Source organism: Pinus tabuliformis, chromosome 5_1 (assembly GCF_031772625.1).
Source record: "Pinus tabuliformis cultivar Carrire ecotype Pingquan chromosome 5_1, CPIR1, whole genome shotgun sequence".
NCBI lineage: Eukaryota > Viridiplantae > Streptophyta > Pinopsida > Pinales > Pinaceae > Pinus > Pinus tabuliformis.
Genome location: NC_142305.1, coordinates 927,375,070 through 927,392,237, shown reverse-complemented (window position 1 = coordinate 927,392,237; position 17,168 = coordinate 927,375,070). Strand labels below are relative to the sequence as shown.

General features: G+C 44.3%; 1 protein-coding gene across 1 annotated transcript in view; it reads right to left on the bottom strand.

The window, feature by feature from the left end:
• Nucleotides 1-17,168, bottom strand: part of LOC149167821 (acylamino-acid-releasing enzyme 1-like) — a 275,851-nt gene that overhangs the window by 51,787 nt on the left and 206,896 nt on the right. The window contains exon 15 of the mRNA XM_089430600.1: nt 10,067-10,264. Coding sequence (XP_089286726.1) covers nt 10,067-10,264 — 198 coding nt within the window. The remainder of the gene's footprint in view (nt 1-10,066; nt 10,265-17,168) is intronic.

The window sequence follows — 17,168 nt, the reverse complement described above, 5'->3', positions numbered from 1 at the left end:
GGAGAGGGAGCTACAGAACCATTTTGACATCGAGCTTTTAGGGTCACATTACCATGGTATTTTGCAGCCATTATGTGGGAGTTTGGTGGCCTAAATTAGTGGCTATTCCTCAAGCCGAAATTCTTCTTTCAGTGCACATGCAGAGCCAATCTCATTGGGTCTGTGCAGTTCCTTGGGGAGAGACTTCGTTGTGGGAGGATTGGCTAGGGATTTGAGCTAAGATTTTCCAGGAGGCATAAGGGGAATTTTGGGGAACATTCCTCAACATCCAGGGCTTCATTTACAGCAGATTTCTGGGTGGTACATATTTTCAGTAGGTGGAAGGGCTCACTCTAATTGGGGGGAAATTTTGGAAGGTTAGAACTAGGCCCAACCCTTTTTGGGTTTTTCTGGGTTTATTGAGGAGTGGCCAAGATTAATTTTTCAAAAAAAAATTAGCACTTCTGAGGGAAGAATTCCTAGTTCCACTCCACAATCAGCAACATAAATTGATAGAGGAGGGTGCAGTTTATTCCAGGGCCATTTCCACCACTTGGGTTCATGAGACATTTCTGGGTTTTGTTGAGCTGGTGGATAATGCCTGTGACTAATTTCTCAGAAATTTTGGAGCACTCTAGAGGGTCCAAACAACATCTTCCTTCCAGCTAGCAGTTGCAGTTTTCTAGGGCCTGCGCAGAAATAGAAGGGGAAGTACTTCCTAGCAGTTGGGCAACATACTTTCTCACCTGGGGTTGTCAAGCTTGCTTTAGCAAGCCCAGGTGCACACACTCCATTCAGATTTGTACTTTCCACTTGCATATATATAATAAAATGGCTCAGTTCTGCGCATTTCTTGGCTAAATTTGTGGGTCACTTATTGCATGTTGGATTTTATGTGTTGCATGTGTATTTTTGTTTGTTTATCATTGTATTTCCTAAGTAGGAATATTTGTTATATTTTATAAAATAGCTCAATTGGATGATATTTTTCGTGGTATTCTAGATGTTCACTTATGTGTTTCAATTTTTTGTGTGCATGTTCTTATTTGCTTTGTTTATGACTGTATTTCCAAGTAGGAATATTACAAGAATTCTGCACCTACTACTCCAATCAAATCTTTCTCCCATCTGGTACTTTTTCTTTAAGGAAGGTGAATCATCTGTTGGTAGCTGCATTACCATTCTTACAACCATGTGCTTTCATTTAATGTTATGGGCATATTAATATGGATCACGGTGAAAATTGGATGAATGAGCAATCTCGATTGCATTCTTGTTCCCACACTTCACTTGGGAGGTTAGTCTTTGACTCTAGTCCAGTGAGAACTCCTCTGAGGCCTTAAGATTTAGGAATGGCACTACTGGGAAGACATTGATTGATATAGTGTGTCCAAGGTAATCCATACTTACCACTTTCCATCTCTCTCAATTATCCATCACCATTCTTTGGGTTGGTGGTCATTTGTCATTGGGATTGGCACCCTTTATCCACATCTTTAAGTCAAGGTTTGGAAACTTGGCCCTCGAGGTTGATGCAGCTAAAAGAAATTTAAAAGCATATAAAGCCACAATGGAAGACAATGCAAAATGCAAAAGATGGCTAGGACAATATTTAGCGTATGGGCAAAATCCTAACTTGAGCTCTACCCGTTCATTAACCATCACCTAGTTCTTCAAGAATTTAATGATTCATCTCAAAGAAAGGAACTCTTGAAAGTCCGAACCCTAATAAATGAGAAATTGCTACATCTTAAAAGGGTATTGGAAAAATATAAAAGCAAGCTTGGGCTCCTAATATGCACCAAATAAAGACAAATCCTTAGAGTAAAAGGCATGCCAAAGAGTTGGGGAAAGCCGACTGAGGCAAGGGGTAACTCATGCAACAAAGATTTTTCCCTCCTTACATCAGTACACTCAAGATTTTGGACCCCATTCGTTAGACTCATAACTATGGCACCTACCTTGAAGTCTTTCCCACTCGGTGACCATTACTCTCACAAACACTTATGACTAATAGGTTAACCCAGGACACGTCACTCCCCTTGTTGATTTGGGATAGCATCGGATGTGCTCTAGCCATGAAAATTGGTGGAGAGGCTAAAGCACATGAGATCTCCAAGACCCAGAAATGGTTTGGGCAGAATCTAACCAGTTTGGAAGATATTAAAATAATTAAAATTTTTAATGCAGTCCCTAAGTCTAAACTTGGGGAAAATAGAATATTAATGTGAATTAATATAAAACTGAGTTAAAATGGTCCAAAAGTCATGGATCAAGCCAAATCTAATTTTAATCGTTGATTAGGGATTTAATCTCGGTCGTTGATGGACTAACGAGAAAAGTATAAGAACAAGCTTGAGGGTCAGTTAGAGAACACACTAAAGGAGACCAGTGAGTTCGATTTCTGGAGCAGGGTTAGCTGAGAAATTCGAACTAGTGATCTGGAGAGCAGCAAGTACGGAGCAGAGAGTTAGGATCAGCAACATAAGACTGGCACAAAGGCAGGAGTGGCAGACGCAAGGCCTTTCAGGCAAACGTTGAGGCAACACGAGACTGTGCAGTCACTAGAGGGCCTGCACGGGTGACGCAGAGAGGCCCAGGGTTGACACAGAGTGTTTGGGAGCTACGCAGAAGTCAATCAGGCTAACGATGGGACTAGGAGAAGTGCTGGAGAATTTTTCTCTCTGTTCGGTAAGCCAATTTGGCACTTGGTTGTACTAAAGAATTGTTGAATAATAAAATCCTCCCTTGTTGCACTAGTTTTCCCACATTGGGTTTTTCCGGGGACTGTTGTCCAAAATATCTGTGTCAATGTGTTGATTCTTGCGCATGTGTTTGTGGTGTGATATCTGCAGCAAAATTTATTGTAATGTTTATTGAAGGAATTTCATAAATAACTTATTGAAAATAAGTAGGCAAAGTAAATCAGATGTTGCAGTGATAGAATTTTCACATCCCTTGGGGGTTGGAAACAACTAATAGAGTTGTTGACCTAATTATCCCTAATGTAAGTGAGGTAAACTATTTATAGGTCCTAATCTAGTTATACATTTGAAGGTGAGTTTTATGTAAAGTATTCTTGTGCCCTTGTCATTAGATATGGTCCACTATGATGCTCTAATGGTTTTTGTTCCTAATGATTATTGATCTCACTTGATCTTGAGAGGTTTATGTTAGGTGGTGTTCTCACAACAACAAAAATCCCTTGAGGGATGGGCCAAACCCAGTTCAACACCACTCCAAAGGACATTTTTCCCTAGTCTGAGGGAAGAGATGACCTTGACGCTTCAAAGTTGCCCCTCCAGAGAAAAGCGTTGGGCTTTGAGATGATTCCACATGGTACTAGATCCCTTCATGTATCCCTAGATTTTGAAATAATGAGCCATAGAGTTTGCACATTGGATTACTTGATGAAGTGCCCAGATGGACCCAGGACATCTTGAGATGGCCTCGGCCTTGTTTGATGGACATTGCTTGTTATGAAGCCCATATGAGGATGATTTCACTTGTGAGGGATTTCACATTCTACTTGGACCTTGAAGCTTACCTTGCATGATGCAATATCACCTCCACAAGCCCTGAAAAAGTGACGTAAGCCTCTTTGTGGATGACATCATGGTTGAGGCACTTTTTGGAGATGTACCCGTGCATTTTAAGGATTTCTTGGAGTGAGGAGTACTCATAGACCTATTCATCGCTTTCTTAATGGATCTTGATCATTTCAGGAGGACAGCGTCATGTTGGAGACCTTTATTTCTAACATGTGTGGGCTATTTTTCGCATTTTGTTATGTTTTTGAATCATTTTAAGGTTGACTTGGGACCTTATGAGCTTGTTGAATGCTCAAGTAAACTTTTTAGGGGGTTTGCATGTAAAATTATAAAAATGAAACTTGTTTTCCCTCATATAAATAGAGAGAGGTCTCATTTCACTTTAACGATCATTCATGCATCACACTTCCCTCTCTTTGGAAGTGTGCATTAGCTCCTTGTCTATTCTACTTGGATGCATGTAGTTCTATGGTACAAATTGCTCTTAGAGGTAGAATTTTTCATAAGTTGGTTTCTTGGGATTGATTGAAAAGATTCTTGTGAAAATTTTGTTGATTTATTGCATATTTTCTCTATTTTGCATGTTATATTGTTTGAAGTAGGGTTTCTACATGTGCCATGGTTAAAATTGCTAAATTTATCTAGAAATCTTGCTCCTTTATGGTATGCAAAATTGTTTTCCTTAAATCCTTAAGATAACTCCGAGTTGTGCATATCTCAACCCTAAATTTTCCCTAAAAAGGAAGCTGCTAGGGTTTGTAAGTAGATGCCCTTGCCATGTCACCCTCTTCAACAAGGACATCCTCATTGAATTTTCCCTAGATGACTCCATTGCCCATTTAGATCAAGGCACTAGTCTAGGTGGTGGTGATCAAATATTCTAATTTTACTAAATTTTTCTCTCCTCTCTCTGAAATTCTAGATATCTAAGGTTAGGGTTTCTATGAAATATCACTAAAAAGGTAATTTTATTTGATGTGTCTTTGCTCTTTAAGTAGGAATTGCATTACATAATTGTCTAAAAGAAAAATGTAGCATTTATTGCATGTTAAACCTTGTTTCTAGGGCCTGACATCATCAGCTATTTGTTGTTATATGCATGCTTCAATGATAAAAACTCCATTGTCCACGGGGTCTTGGCTAGATGGTAATTGGGTGCTCTATTAAGGCACTTCTTGATGTGAAGTCACTGGTTCAATTCTCCGCCCCGATTGGGGTGATATATTGGACATGTTGAAGATGTAGTCCTGCCAAGCTTGTTGATTTGGGGTAGCATCGAATGTGCTCTAGCCACGAAATTTGGTGAAGAGGTTGGGGCACATGAGATCTCCAATACCCAGAAAGGGTTTGGGCAGATTCTAAACAGATCAGGAGATATTAAAATAATTAATATTTTTAAAGGAGTCCCTAAGTCTAAACTTAGGGAAAATAAAATATTAATGTGTATTAATACGAATCTGTGTTAGAATGGTCTAAAAGACATGGATCAAGCCAGATCTAATCTTAGTTGTTGATTAAGGACTTAATCTCGGCAGTTGAGATGTCAATAGGAAAAGTATAAGAGGGGACTTGAGGGTCACTTGGAGAGCACGCCAAATGATCAGTCATTCTATTCTCTAGAGTGGGGCTTGCTAAGAGAGATAAAATCAATGATCGAGAGAGCAGCTGAGGGGCATTGAGTACAGAGAAACAGAGAAGGTAGAGATTGTGCCAGGAGAGCAACCCAGCAGCTAAGGAGGGTGACGCAGAGCCAGCAAGGGCTCACGCAGGGCCACGCAGAGGCAGCCAAGTGCTACGCAGAGCACCAGAGGGGCCAAGCAGCTGACGCAGAGGCTCCCAGAGCTGACGCAGGGCCTCCTGGGGCTGACGCAGGCCTAGAAAGGCTTACGCAGGGCTAGCATGAGACAGAGAGGGGCTAACGCAATCCAGTTTGGGTAGACATTGGGGTTGCGGACCAGTTTTGTGCTACGAAGCTACCGGAAGGGTTTTCCGAGGTTTCAGCCAAGAGATTTCTCTCAAACTGTGAAGTATAGCTACTAAGGAAATTCTCTGTTGGGTAGGCCAGTTTCGGCACCCAGATTGTACTCTGATATTGCTTAATAAAAAAACCCTCAAATAGTTGCCCTAGTTTTCCCACATTAGGTTTTTCCGGGGACATTGGTCCAAAAAATAATGGTGTCATGTGGTGTGTTTGTTCTTGTTTCTTTTAGTTGCTGATCTGTAATATGTTGAGCATGCACTGGTGTTTATTTTCAGTGTTTACTTTGTAAATAACTTGTTAAAGAAAAATAGCAAGCATGTAGGAATAAATCAGAAAGAGTGCATGAAGGGTTTCTAAACTGAGTAAACTTAGAAACTTCAACATGGTATTAGAGCATGATTGCAGATCACAAGAGGACCAAAAGACATCATCCGAGCAGAGCAATAGCAGTAGAAAACAGTTGTCCCAAGGTGACAGAAGTTGTTTCTAGCAGCGCAGAAGCCAAGAAGTGTGACGCAAAGCCAACCAGAGCCACGCAGAAGAAGCCAGGAGCTGCACATAGCCTCAAAGAGGCCAACATTGCTAACGCAGAGGGCCAAAGGGCTGACGCAGGGCATCCCAGGGCTGATGCAGACCCGTCTGGGGTGACGCAGAGCCAGCGTGAGGCAGAGATGGGCTGATGCAGTTCACAGAGAGGCAGTTGCTGGAGTCTAGAAGGCTGCAGAAATATTGCAGAGTGGAGTTGGTGAGGTACTGTAGTCTGAAAAGTACCTGACAAACCAGGGCCAGAGGAGTTGTTACCGAGGGTTCTAGCCAAGGAACCTGGATCAGCAGTGCAGTTGCATAAGACGATCAGAGTAGGTGGCATCTCGACAAGCGGCAGAAGGATTTCCAGGAGGGAAATAAGGACTCAGAGGGAGTCCAGAAGAGAACTTCCAGACGGGAAGTAGAGACTCAGAGGAGTCGAACAGAGAACTTCCAGGAGGGAAGTAGAGGAGCGTCATGGCACTACACGAGGTAAGGGACCAGGATAGACTGGATGGAGCATCGAACTTCGTAGTCTAGAAGGCCAGAATCTTATCAGTGCTTGATAGGAATCGTGTCAAGAACTTCACCTTGAAGACGATAGCTATCCCAGTTGACCCAAATGATAATGACAAGTACGAAGAGGCGATGGCGAGGGCCAAGTGCATTATCCTTGACGGGGTCAAGGATCATGTGGTACCACATATAGCTGAGAAGGAAACGGTAGTTGAGATGTGGGAGGCTCTCAAGGACCTGTACCAGCATACTTCTATGCAGAGAGATATGGTGCTCGAGAACCAGATGAGGTCGTATCAGATGAAGAAGGGTCAATCGATTGACACCTTCCTCAGAGGACTGAATGAGATTCGAGACCAGTTGACTATTATAGGAGCAACACCGGATCAGGAGCTTATGGTGAGGACAGCCCTGAATGCTGTCTCAGAAGATTGGGAAGTGTTTGTCCAGAGTATCCTGGGCAGAGGAACTCTCCTACCTTGGGATGAGATGTGGACAGCTCTTCGCCAGGAAGAGATCAGACAGCAGTCAAAGACAGGTAGCAGCAGCAAAGGGATCAAAGTTCAGCAGGAGGAGGAGGATGTGGCCCTAGCATCTGAGGGAAAGCAGGAGAAGCGGAAGAAGAAACATCTCTCCAACATCAAGTGCTTCCACTATGGAGAGATGGGTCATTATGTGACCCAATGCCCAAGGAAGAAGAGTAAGGGAGAGTCTTCCGAGACTAAGGCAGCGCCAACACGGGCAGAAAAGGAAGTTTTGACAAACGATGACTGTGCCATGAGTGCACACGCACCACTTGAGCAGAAGTGGGGACACATCGAGCTGTAGTCAAGTGGACTACAGGCGATGAGGGGCAGGATCCTTGAGGTACCCAGCCTCTTAGATTAGACCTTGCCACGAAAGCCCCGACGAGGAGTAGCGGGACTGGCTGAGTGGGTAGAGACGGATGCAGATGGAGCGACAAAGAGAGCTACAGTACAGGAGTCCCAATACAGGGCAGAGCTAGCAGGCTACAGCAATGCGAGAGGCACAGGAGTGTTGCACCAATGCAGGAAGGCACAGAGAGGTGTGCAATGGTGCAAGATGCAGAGAGTTGTTGCAGCAGCGCAAAGGTCAAAGAGAGGGTGCACTTGTCAGCGACAGAGGGAGATTCAACTTCAGTGGGTGTTTCTAGCCCAACAGAGAGGTCAGTTGGGAGATCAGTTACTTACTTCTCAGTAACTGAGTTGCAGTGCAACAGTGGGCAGCACAATGCAACATGATGAGAGGAGGTGCAGTGTAGATGCAGTGCTGGGAGAAAGGACCAGCAATAGCACAGATGCAAAGGGAGTTGCAGTGCAGATGCAATGCTGCGAGGAAGGACCAGCAGCAGCATGGATGCAGAGGGAGCTATTGTACAGATGCAGCAGTGGCAATGGAAGAACCATGGGCAACAGTACAGGAGGCAGCAGTGTAGAGGATGTTGGGCAGGAAGGCCCAGCATCAGCACAGGTACCGATGTCAGATGATCAGAGTAATACTCAGTGAGGAGTATTGCTAGAGCACAGTCCTCGCTAAGAGGGAGTGTTGATTTGGGATAGCATCGGATGTACTCTAGCCACGAAATTTGGTGGAGAGGTTGGGGCACATGAGATCTCCAATAGCCAGAAAGGGTTTGGGCAGATTCTAAACATATCAGGAGATATTAAAATAATTAATATTTTTAATGGAGTCCCTAAGTCTAAACTTAGAGAAAATAAAATATTAATGTGTATTAATATAAATCTGTGTTAGAATGGTCCAAAAGACATGGATCAAGCCAGATCTAATCCTAGATGTTGATTAAGGACTTAATCTCGGCCGTTGAGATATCAGCAGGAAAAGTACAAGAGGAAAGTAGAGGGTCACTTGGAGAGCACACCAGATGATCAATCGTTTTATTCTCTAGAGCGGAGTTTGCTAAGAGAGATAGAATCAGTGATCGGGAGAGCAGCGCAGCAGCCAAGGAGGGTGACGCAGAGCCAACAAGGGCTCATGCAGAGGCAGCCAAGTGCTGCGCAGAGCACCAGAGGGGCCAACGCAACTGACGCAGAGGCTCTCAGAGCTGACGCGAGGCCTCTTGGGGCTGACAGAGAGGGGCTGACACAGTCCAGTTTGGGCAGATGCTAGGGTTGCAGAGTAGTTTTGTGCTGAGAAGTTGCCGGAAGGGTTTTCCGTGGTTTCAGCAAGGAGATTTCTCTCAAACTGTGAGGTATAGCTGCTAAGGAAATTCTCTATTGGGTAGGCTAGTTTCGACACGTAGATTGTACTCTGATATTGCTTAATAAAAAAACCTTCATATAGTTGAACCAGTTTTCCCACATTGGGTTTTTCCGGGGACATTGGTCCAAAAATAATGGTGTCATGTGGTTTGTTTGTTCTTGTTTCTAATCTGTAATATGTTGAGCATGCACTGGTGTTTATTTTCAGTATTTACTTTGTAAATAACTTGTTAAAGAAAAAAACAAGTAGGTGGGAATAGATCAGAAAAAGTGCATGAAGGGTTTCTAAACTGAGCAAACTTAGAAACTCCAACAAAGCTTACAAAAAAAATTGATAAAAACTCCATTGCAAACCCTAAATCCTGCATACCTAATTGATAGTCTTGAGCCTTTGTTGATTTACCATTATAAGACTACTTCTTTTGATTGTTATATGACATTGCATACCATATTATTGAAAGTTTGTAAAACTTTAACTTATAACAACCTTCTAATTTATGTAAGTGATCTAAGGATAGAGTGCTTGAACTTTGGTGCAGCTTATCTTACCCCTCCAGGCTTTTCTGATACACCATCCCAATCATTAGACCTCATCCATCACCTTGAACCATTCTTATCAAATATCCTTTTGGTGATCTTTATAGGGAAGCTTCCCTTGTGGTTTAAATGTTGGAAGTACTGAGAGGGGTGAATCAGTATTTCTTATCAACTAGTATATTTTTAAGTTCATATAGCATTAATTGTTATTAGCATCACATAAATATAAACATTCATCAAAACACCATTCAACAATGCACAGTAAAGACAATAGACATAGATTTTAGGTGGAAACCCCTTTGGGACAAAAACCACTAAACTTTTCTTAATATTTGTCTTCAATAAAATGTACATCAATAGGAAGCTCCAACTTCCATCAGTTTCAGCTACAATTGAGGGAGGCTCCAACCCCTTGGTTTACAGGTTACACCCTAATGGTTGCATCAACACCTTGTTTACCAGCTGCTACTAGATGGACGCTTTGAGGCCCAAGTTTGCAGGCTCTCACCTGAACGAAGCACTGACTCCCTGATTCACTAACTGCTACTGGAAAGATGCTACAACACCCTGCACAAGCTCCTATGGATGTCTCACTCCACTACACTAATTAATTGAATTAGATACAACAAAACTCACGAGAAGCAACGTTTTAACTTAATACAAATATCAATATCCACTATGTACAATATGTAATTAAATCTGTTGTCAAAATAAACTTTAAACATTCCTCGACCTACCTTTGAAATATGTCTAATTGGTGAACACTGATAAAACATGGTGATATCTTCTATTGAAGGTGCTTCAGTGTAAACATTTTTCCCATTCTTTCCATATGCCTCCACATAACACCAATCAGGAATATCTGTTGTGCCAACCATTAATGAGAGATTACACACAGGATTCCGGACAGCTGCAGCAACAAACCTATCTGGTGCCTGCAGAACATACAGTGCAAAAGAAATAAAAGTAAATAAAAAGCACCGCATAAGAAAAATAAACCTTTTTCTATTTCACTGACATATGCAATTATTCAGTCTACTGAGGAGACACTAATCATCATGCAGATTGGAAATTACAGCAAATATACATAGGGGAAGAACTTTTTCCCTCTAGGTTTATCATACAAGATATTCATCAGATGTGATTATTTCAAACTCATCAGCAGACATCCCTTTCATCCAATTACTTTCAGTGTTGGAAGAAGGTTGACATCCATTCATTAGTTTAGTTCAGAAAAATGCCAATTATGATAAAACTAAATGAGAAAATGACAAGTGATATAGTAAAAAATGTTATGGACCCACTAATTAGAATAAACCAAAAGAGGTTAAATATTAGAAAAATATGGGCCATAACCATACATTCACTAGTATTTGCAAGAAGAAAGCAACATCACCAAAGCAATATCAAAGAAATACCAACGGACACAATCAATCACAATATAATTGCAACATAACCAGGAGACACAAAACAATTCTACAAGATAGCCACAAGTAAAAGCAAACAATAGTCAAACCCCTGCTAGAGTGGGGAACTCTCCAATACTTCAATCAAGAAGTGCATTTTTCCAATATGAAACCAAAACAATACCTCTTGATGATAACGGAGGGCAGTCCTCTTTTATTTATAATAAGGAAAATAGGAGGTGTACTAACCAGCACATGTTGAGCATATAAAAAGAAGCTAGGTGGATCCAAAACTATCCAATTATTAATACTAATTACTCTAGTTACACCTTATTTAACATAAGTTAATGTCCAAGTGATATTCTTGAATCTTTGGTAACTATTTCCCTAACTCCTAGACAATCTTCTTGTTCTAAGATGTCTTTGACAGCAGGACAAGGAACATATGCCAAAATCCTGTAGTACCCAACATAACTTCTGAAATACTTAAGCAATTGAACAAGGGCATATGCTTGCTTTTCAGTGGTGGTGTACTTTAATTCTGCATCCCTAAGGTTTTTAGTCATAAAAGTGATGGTTTGCTCCTTGGAATATAGAATGGAATCTTTGGATGAGTCGAGGCTAACAAGGACTAGCGCAGATGTAATATTCCTAATTAGCCATGGCTAATTGGAATATTCGATTTTTGCTCAATTTTGCCTTCTATAGTTATTTATAAATAAAAAGGTAGGGAAAGGAAGGACATAACTCACTTTTAGAACAAAGTCACTCCCTAGTAGCACAACATTGTAACTTAAACGGGAGCCAAGGGGGCCAAAGGACCACGTAGACACTTGGAGGGACTGCGCAGATGGAGAAAAACACGTGGCAAGAGGAAGGCTACGTTGGAAGAGGTGGGTTTTAGGGCTGAGAAGGGCCAACGCTATAAAGGAGAGAGGAGCCTCTTCATTTTGGCATTCGATTATGTGCATTTGAGATGGTCACTTCGACTTACAGCACGCTGGTTGTTTAGCTTCTCTGCAGCACTGTTTAGTGCAACGAGTGTCTCCGTTCAGAGATCTCACCCTTAGCCCCGGGGGACTTCGAGTGCCTGCTCGGGCAAAGTAGTTTCAGTAGTCTTTTGCAGGAGGATTGACCTTTGGAGTAAGGAAGAACTGAGCATTTTTGGATAACTGCGCAGTCTTGAGAGAGGGACGCAGTTCTTTTGGTGGGAGTTCCGGATTGAGAGTTTTGCGGAGGATTTGAGCTGGGAGATTGAGCAAAGGATCAGCACTTGCATATTGGAGGATTTTGGCAGAGTTTCGGGCGGAGTTTTGGAGGTTTCCATTCTGTGGCAGCGCAGAGCCTTGAGGGATTGCGTAGGTCCTCAAAGGGACGATTTTCAAGGGTCAGCCATTTTGGAAAAGCTTTTTGGGCTTTTCTGGGTTTATTGAGTAGAGGCAGATTCGAGAGTTTCAGCGTTTTCTGAGGAGGGGAATAGCCCCAAATCTCATTTGGTTCCAGCAGCAGCACAGCAGTTCTCCAGCAGCTTGGACACAGTTCAAAGAGAAGTCGTTTCCGTGCTATTCTGAGTGTATTTCTTCACTTGCCTTGAGCAAGTCGAGGTGCCATCTTTCTGATCACCTCCTGTACTCATTCCATTGCTCAGTATAATAAAATGGCTTAGCATTTCTCTCTGCATTTCTTGAGTATCTGCTTGTATTCTGTGTTTATATTATTATATGTTGCACCACTGTTATTTTCTTTTAAGCTCCCCGGTTACTATATCATTTGCACGTATTGGGTTGGAGTTTGCTTGGGTTTGAGTGATATCCCTAAAACGGGATATTACAGTGGTATCAGAGCATAGATCTAGCTCAGCCTGTGGAGTTAGCAATCTATGACACCGGGGGAAAAGCCCTACATTTGTTACAGAGGTAGGAGATACCGAGACACTGGGTGTAGGTTGGAGAACACCTACGGAGAGGGAGATTGTGTTCGGGTGGTCGACACAGAGTAGGAGGAGCCTGTGGTGAACGCAGAACAGGAGGAGCCTGTGGTGGATGCAGAGCAAGAGGATCCGATGGCAGATGATGATGGGAAGAAATTTGCGGACATGCTCCTCAAATCAATGCAGGATCTATTGAGGCAGATCGAGGTGATGGGGCAGAGATTCACGGCGGTGGAGGCTAGACAGCCTGAGAGCCCACAAGTTTTCCAGGTTGGAGAGGGATCAGGTGCATCTCACCATTTGCCAGAGCAGGGTGCCACTCAGCGTGATACTACTCAGCAGGTGGCCTCACATGCCCCTATACGCTCTACCATGCCCACTTTCCTAGGAGCAGATACGAGGGCCGAAGCACAGCAGGAGTCAGAGCCCGGTCATATGGGTGATTATTTTGCGAAGCACCAGGCCTATGGGCAGGAGTTCAGGGATGCTCTCTCATTCAGAGACTTTGTTCAGCTCCAACGGGATAGTAGACCCCGTGACCATCACAAAGGATATCGGCATTATCATGATGGAGACACCCACCTCACAGCTAGTAGATTTCACTTGCCTACGTTTGATGGCTCATCAAACAGTTCAGCAAAGTCTTGGGTGGAGAAGCTGGACATCTATTTCCAGCTTAACCAGATGTCAGAGAGAGAGACCATCAAGGTGGCGACATTACATTTGGATGGTGAGGCCCAGGACTGGTGGTTCCATGGGTTGGTTACACTCGAACACTCCACAGTGACGACATATGCCGAGTTCACCAGGAGATTGATGGAGAGGTTTGACCGGAGGGATCCGGAATAGCACTTTGTTGAGCTGACAAGGCTCAAACAGACAGGGAGCCCAGAGACCTACATTGCAGACTTCTTGAGGATTTCAGTGATGGTACCAGATCTATCCACGGCACAGAGGATCTACATGTTTGTTGAGGGGTTAGTAGAGCCACTTCGGGGTCTAGTCAGGTCCACTAGACCAGCCACACTCCAAGATGCTATCAGCAGGACCCGGGACTTACAGGATGCCTTACCCAGGACCCAGACACCTTACCCCCAGAGACAGGCTTTCCAGCCTAAGGGGAAGGACGTGAGGATTCTGCCTCCAAAGGGGAATCCAGGATGAGCACAGATTGATGATGATGCCAGGAGGGAGTTGAAGAAGAAGCAGTTGTGCTTTACCTGTCAGGAACCGTGGGCACCAGGACATAGATGCGCTGCTGGCAAAGCACACTTTATTGAGGTCCTCTCCGAGAGCAGCGGTGAAGAGGATGAGGAGGAGGATGTGGAGGCAAGAGATAGTCATGTTGTGCAGGGTCCCTTGCCGCCTCCGCCACCAGCAGTAGGTGGTGCAGCTTTTGCACCTACTGGAGGAGCCCTTGCAGCATTGCGAGGGGTTCCCAAGTATTTGACGTTGCGCATATGGGGGACAGTACGTGGCCAGCGAGTACCAGTTTTGGTCGACAGTGGGGCAATCCACAACTTCATCGACGCACAGATGGTTGAGTAGAGAGGTATACAGACAGAGAGCTTCGATGGATTTTCAGTTTTGGTCCCAGGAGATCAGACCATGGTGTGTACTCGTTATGTCCCAGAGTTATCACTGACGATGGGCACCTACACACTGACTGACCACTTTTTCACGGTCAATATTTCGAATACCAATGTAGTACCGGGTGTTTAGTGGCTTATCACTCTAGGGAAGGTCACGACAGATTGGAAGGCCCTAGAGATGGAGTGGGATGATGAGAAGACAGGGAGGCATGAGAAGATATGGGGACAACACACATATCCGCCTCAGACTGTTTCGGCTCATCGAATGGAGGCAGTCTTTCGGAAGGGAGACATAGAGTGGGCAGTGGAGCTGCGTGCATCAGAGATAGGGACTACAGGGCGGACAGTGCACCCAGAGATACAGTCCATCCTTGACTGGTATGCCACAGTATTTGGGGAGATTCCGCCAGGACAACCACCAGACCGGGGGTTTGAGCAAACCATTGAGCTTGAGCAGGGCATACAGGTAGTGATTACTACCCCCTATAGACATCCCAAGGCCTATCGGGATGAGATTGAGTGGGCCATTCGGGAGTTGCTGGCTCTTGGACACATTCGGTCGAGCACAAGTCCTTTTGCTTCTTCTGTGGTGTTGGTGAAGAAGGGCGGCACATTGAGGATGTGCATTAACTACAGGGCCCTGAACAAGAAGACACTGAAGAACAGGTGCCCCATACCCAGGATCGATGAGTTGATGGATGAGTTGAGAGGAGCACGGTTATTCTCAAACATTGATTTGAGATCTGGGTACCATCAGATTCGCGTGAGGGAACAAGACATTCCCAAGACCGCCTTCAGGTGTCACTATGGGCACTTTGAGTTTTTGGTGATGCCCTTCAGGCTAACCAACGCCCCAGCTACATTCTAGTCTTACATGAATCACATCTTCCGCAGTCACTTGAGGAAGTTTGTGTTGGTGTTCTTTGAAGATATACTCATTTACAACAGGACTTGGGAGGAGCATCTCCAGCACATTGAGATAGTGTTGCACGTCTTGGAGGAGTAGCAGTTCTATGCCAAGCTCTCCAAGTGTGAGTTTGGATTGACGGAGATGTTGTACTTGGGACACATCATAGGGGTGGACGGAGTGAGAGTCCACGCGGAGAAGATTAGGGCCATCAGAGATTGGCCGGAGCCGAGGAACGTGACAGAACTTCGAGGATTCATCGACATTTGTACTTACTACCGGAAGTTCGTCAATAGTTTCTCACAGCTTGCTGCACCCCTAACAGATCTAACAAGGAAGGGGGCATTCAGTTGGTCGGATACAGTGCAGCTAGCCTTTGACAGACTCAAGGAGGTTATGAGTAGCTGCCCAGTGCTTGTATTGCTAGATTTTTCGCAGCCATTTGTTTTGGAGTGTGATGCGTCGGGAGAGGGGATCGGCACACTATTGATGCAGGGAGGTCACCCTATAGCCTTTGAGAGCCGGAAGCTCCTTCCTTCCGCACGAGAGGTTGTATTCTATATACGACAAGGAGACGCTGGCCATCATGCATCCATTGGCCAAGTTCCCGCAGTATTTAGTGGGTAACGGGTTCAGGGTGAGGACTGATCACAACAGCCTCAAGTTCTTTTTGGAGCAAAAGCAGCTACAAGAGAGGCAGCAGAAGTGGATCAGTAAGATCCAAGCATATGACTTTGACATTGAGTATGTCAAGGGTAAGAACAACATGGTAGCAGATGCCCTTTCACGTAAACTAGCCACATTGTCTCTTATGAGCTTGGATACAGACTGGAGGGCTCGACTCTTAGTAGAGTACTCCAAGGACAGATTTGCATGTGAGGTTCTGGATGGGCAGGTGGCGGATGACAGGTATAGGGTGGTAACCAAGAACATCTACTACAGGGACCGGATCTTCTTGACTGAGGGATCTCAGCTCAAGAAGAAGATACTTCAGGCATCACATGATTCACCATTGGTCGGCCATCAGGGGTTTACCAAAACCTACAGGGCCATTAGAGAGAGGTTCTCATGGAAGGGCCTCAAGGAGGACATACTCCATCATGTCCGGGAGTGCGATGTTTGCTAGAGGAACAAGGGGGAGATGAGCCATCCTACAGGATTATTGCAGCCTCGTCCCATTCCAAAGGGGAAATGAGAGTGTATTTCGATGGACTTCATCACAGGGTTGCCAATGGTATAGGCCAAGGATTGCATCTTTGTCGTCGTTGATCGACTGACAAAGTACACACATTTTTTCGCCATATCCGCGCACTACACAGCAGCGCAGGTGGCCGAACTGTTCTTCAGAGAGGTCTTCAGGTTACATGGTCTTCCTAAGACCATCACCAGTGACAGGGACAGCCGTTTCATGGATTTTGGCAGGAGCTTTTCCGGTTGGTGGGGATGGAGTTGACACCAAGTACTAGTTATCGCCCACAGACGGATAGGCAGACAGAGATAGTTAACAAGTGGTTGGAGGGCTACTTGAGTAACTATGTCAGTGGGCAGTAGAGAGCATGGCTGAAGTGGCTGCATCGGGGGAGTACTGCTACAACACTACACATCACATGTCCATCGGTATGTCACCATTCTATGCTTTGTATGGATATCATCCTTTATCTTTTGTTGACGTGATGTTTGGTGCTATCAAGGCTCCGAGAGCCAAGATTTGGATCCAAGAGAGTCAGGATATTCTCCGAACTCTCGAGGATAATATGGCTACAGCGCAGAACCAGCAGAAGCTATATGCTGACAGGGTTCAGTTGGAGAGACAGTTTGAGGTAGGGGACTTGGTCTACCTACGATTACAGCCATACCGAAAATCGTCACTGAAGCAGAAGGGGGCTGAAAAGCTCAAGCCCCGCCTTTATGGGCCATACAAGGTGATACGCAGGATTGGTCAGGTTGCGTATGAGTTGGAGCTGCCCCAAGGCAGCAAGATTCATAACGTCTTTCATGTATCAT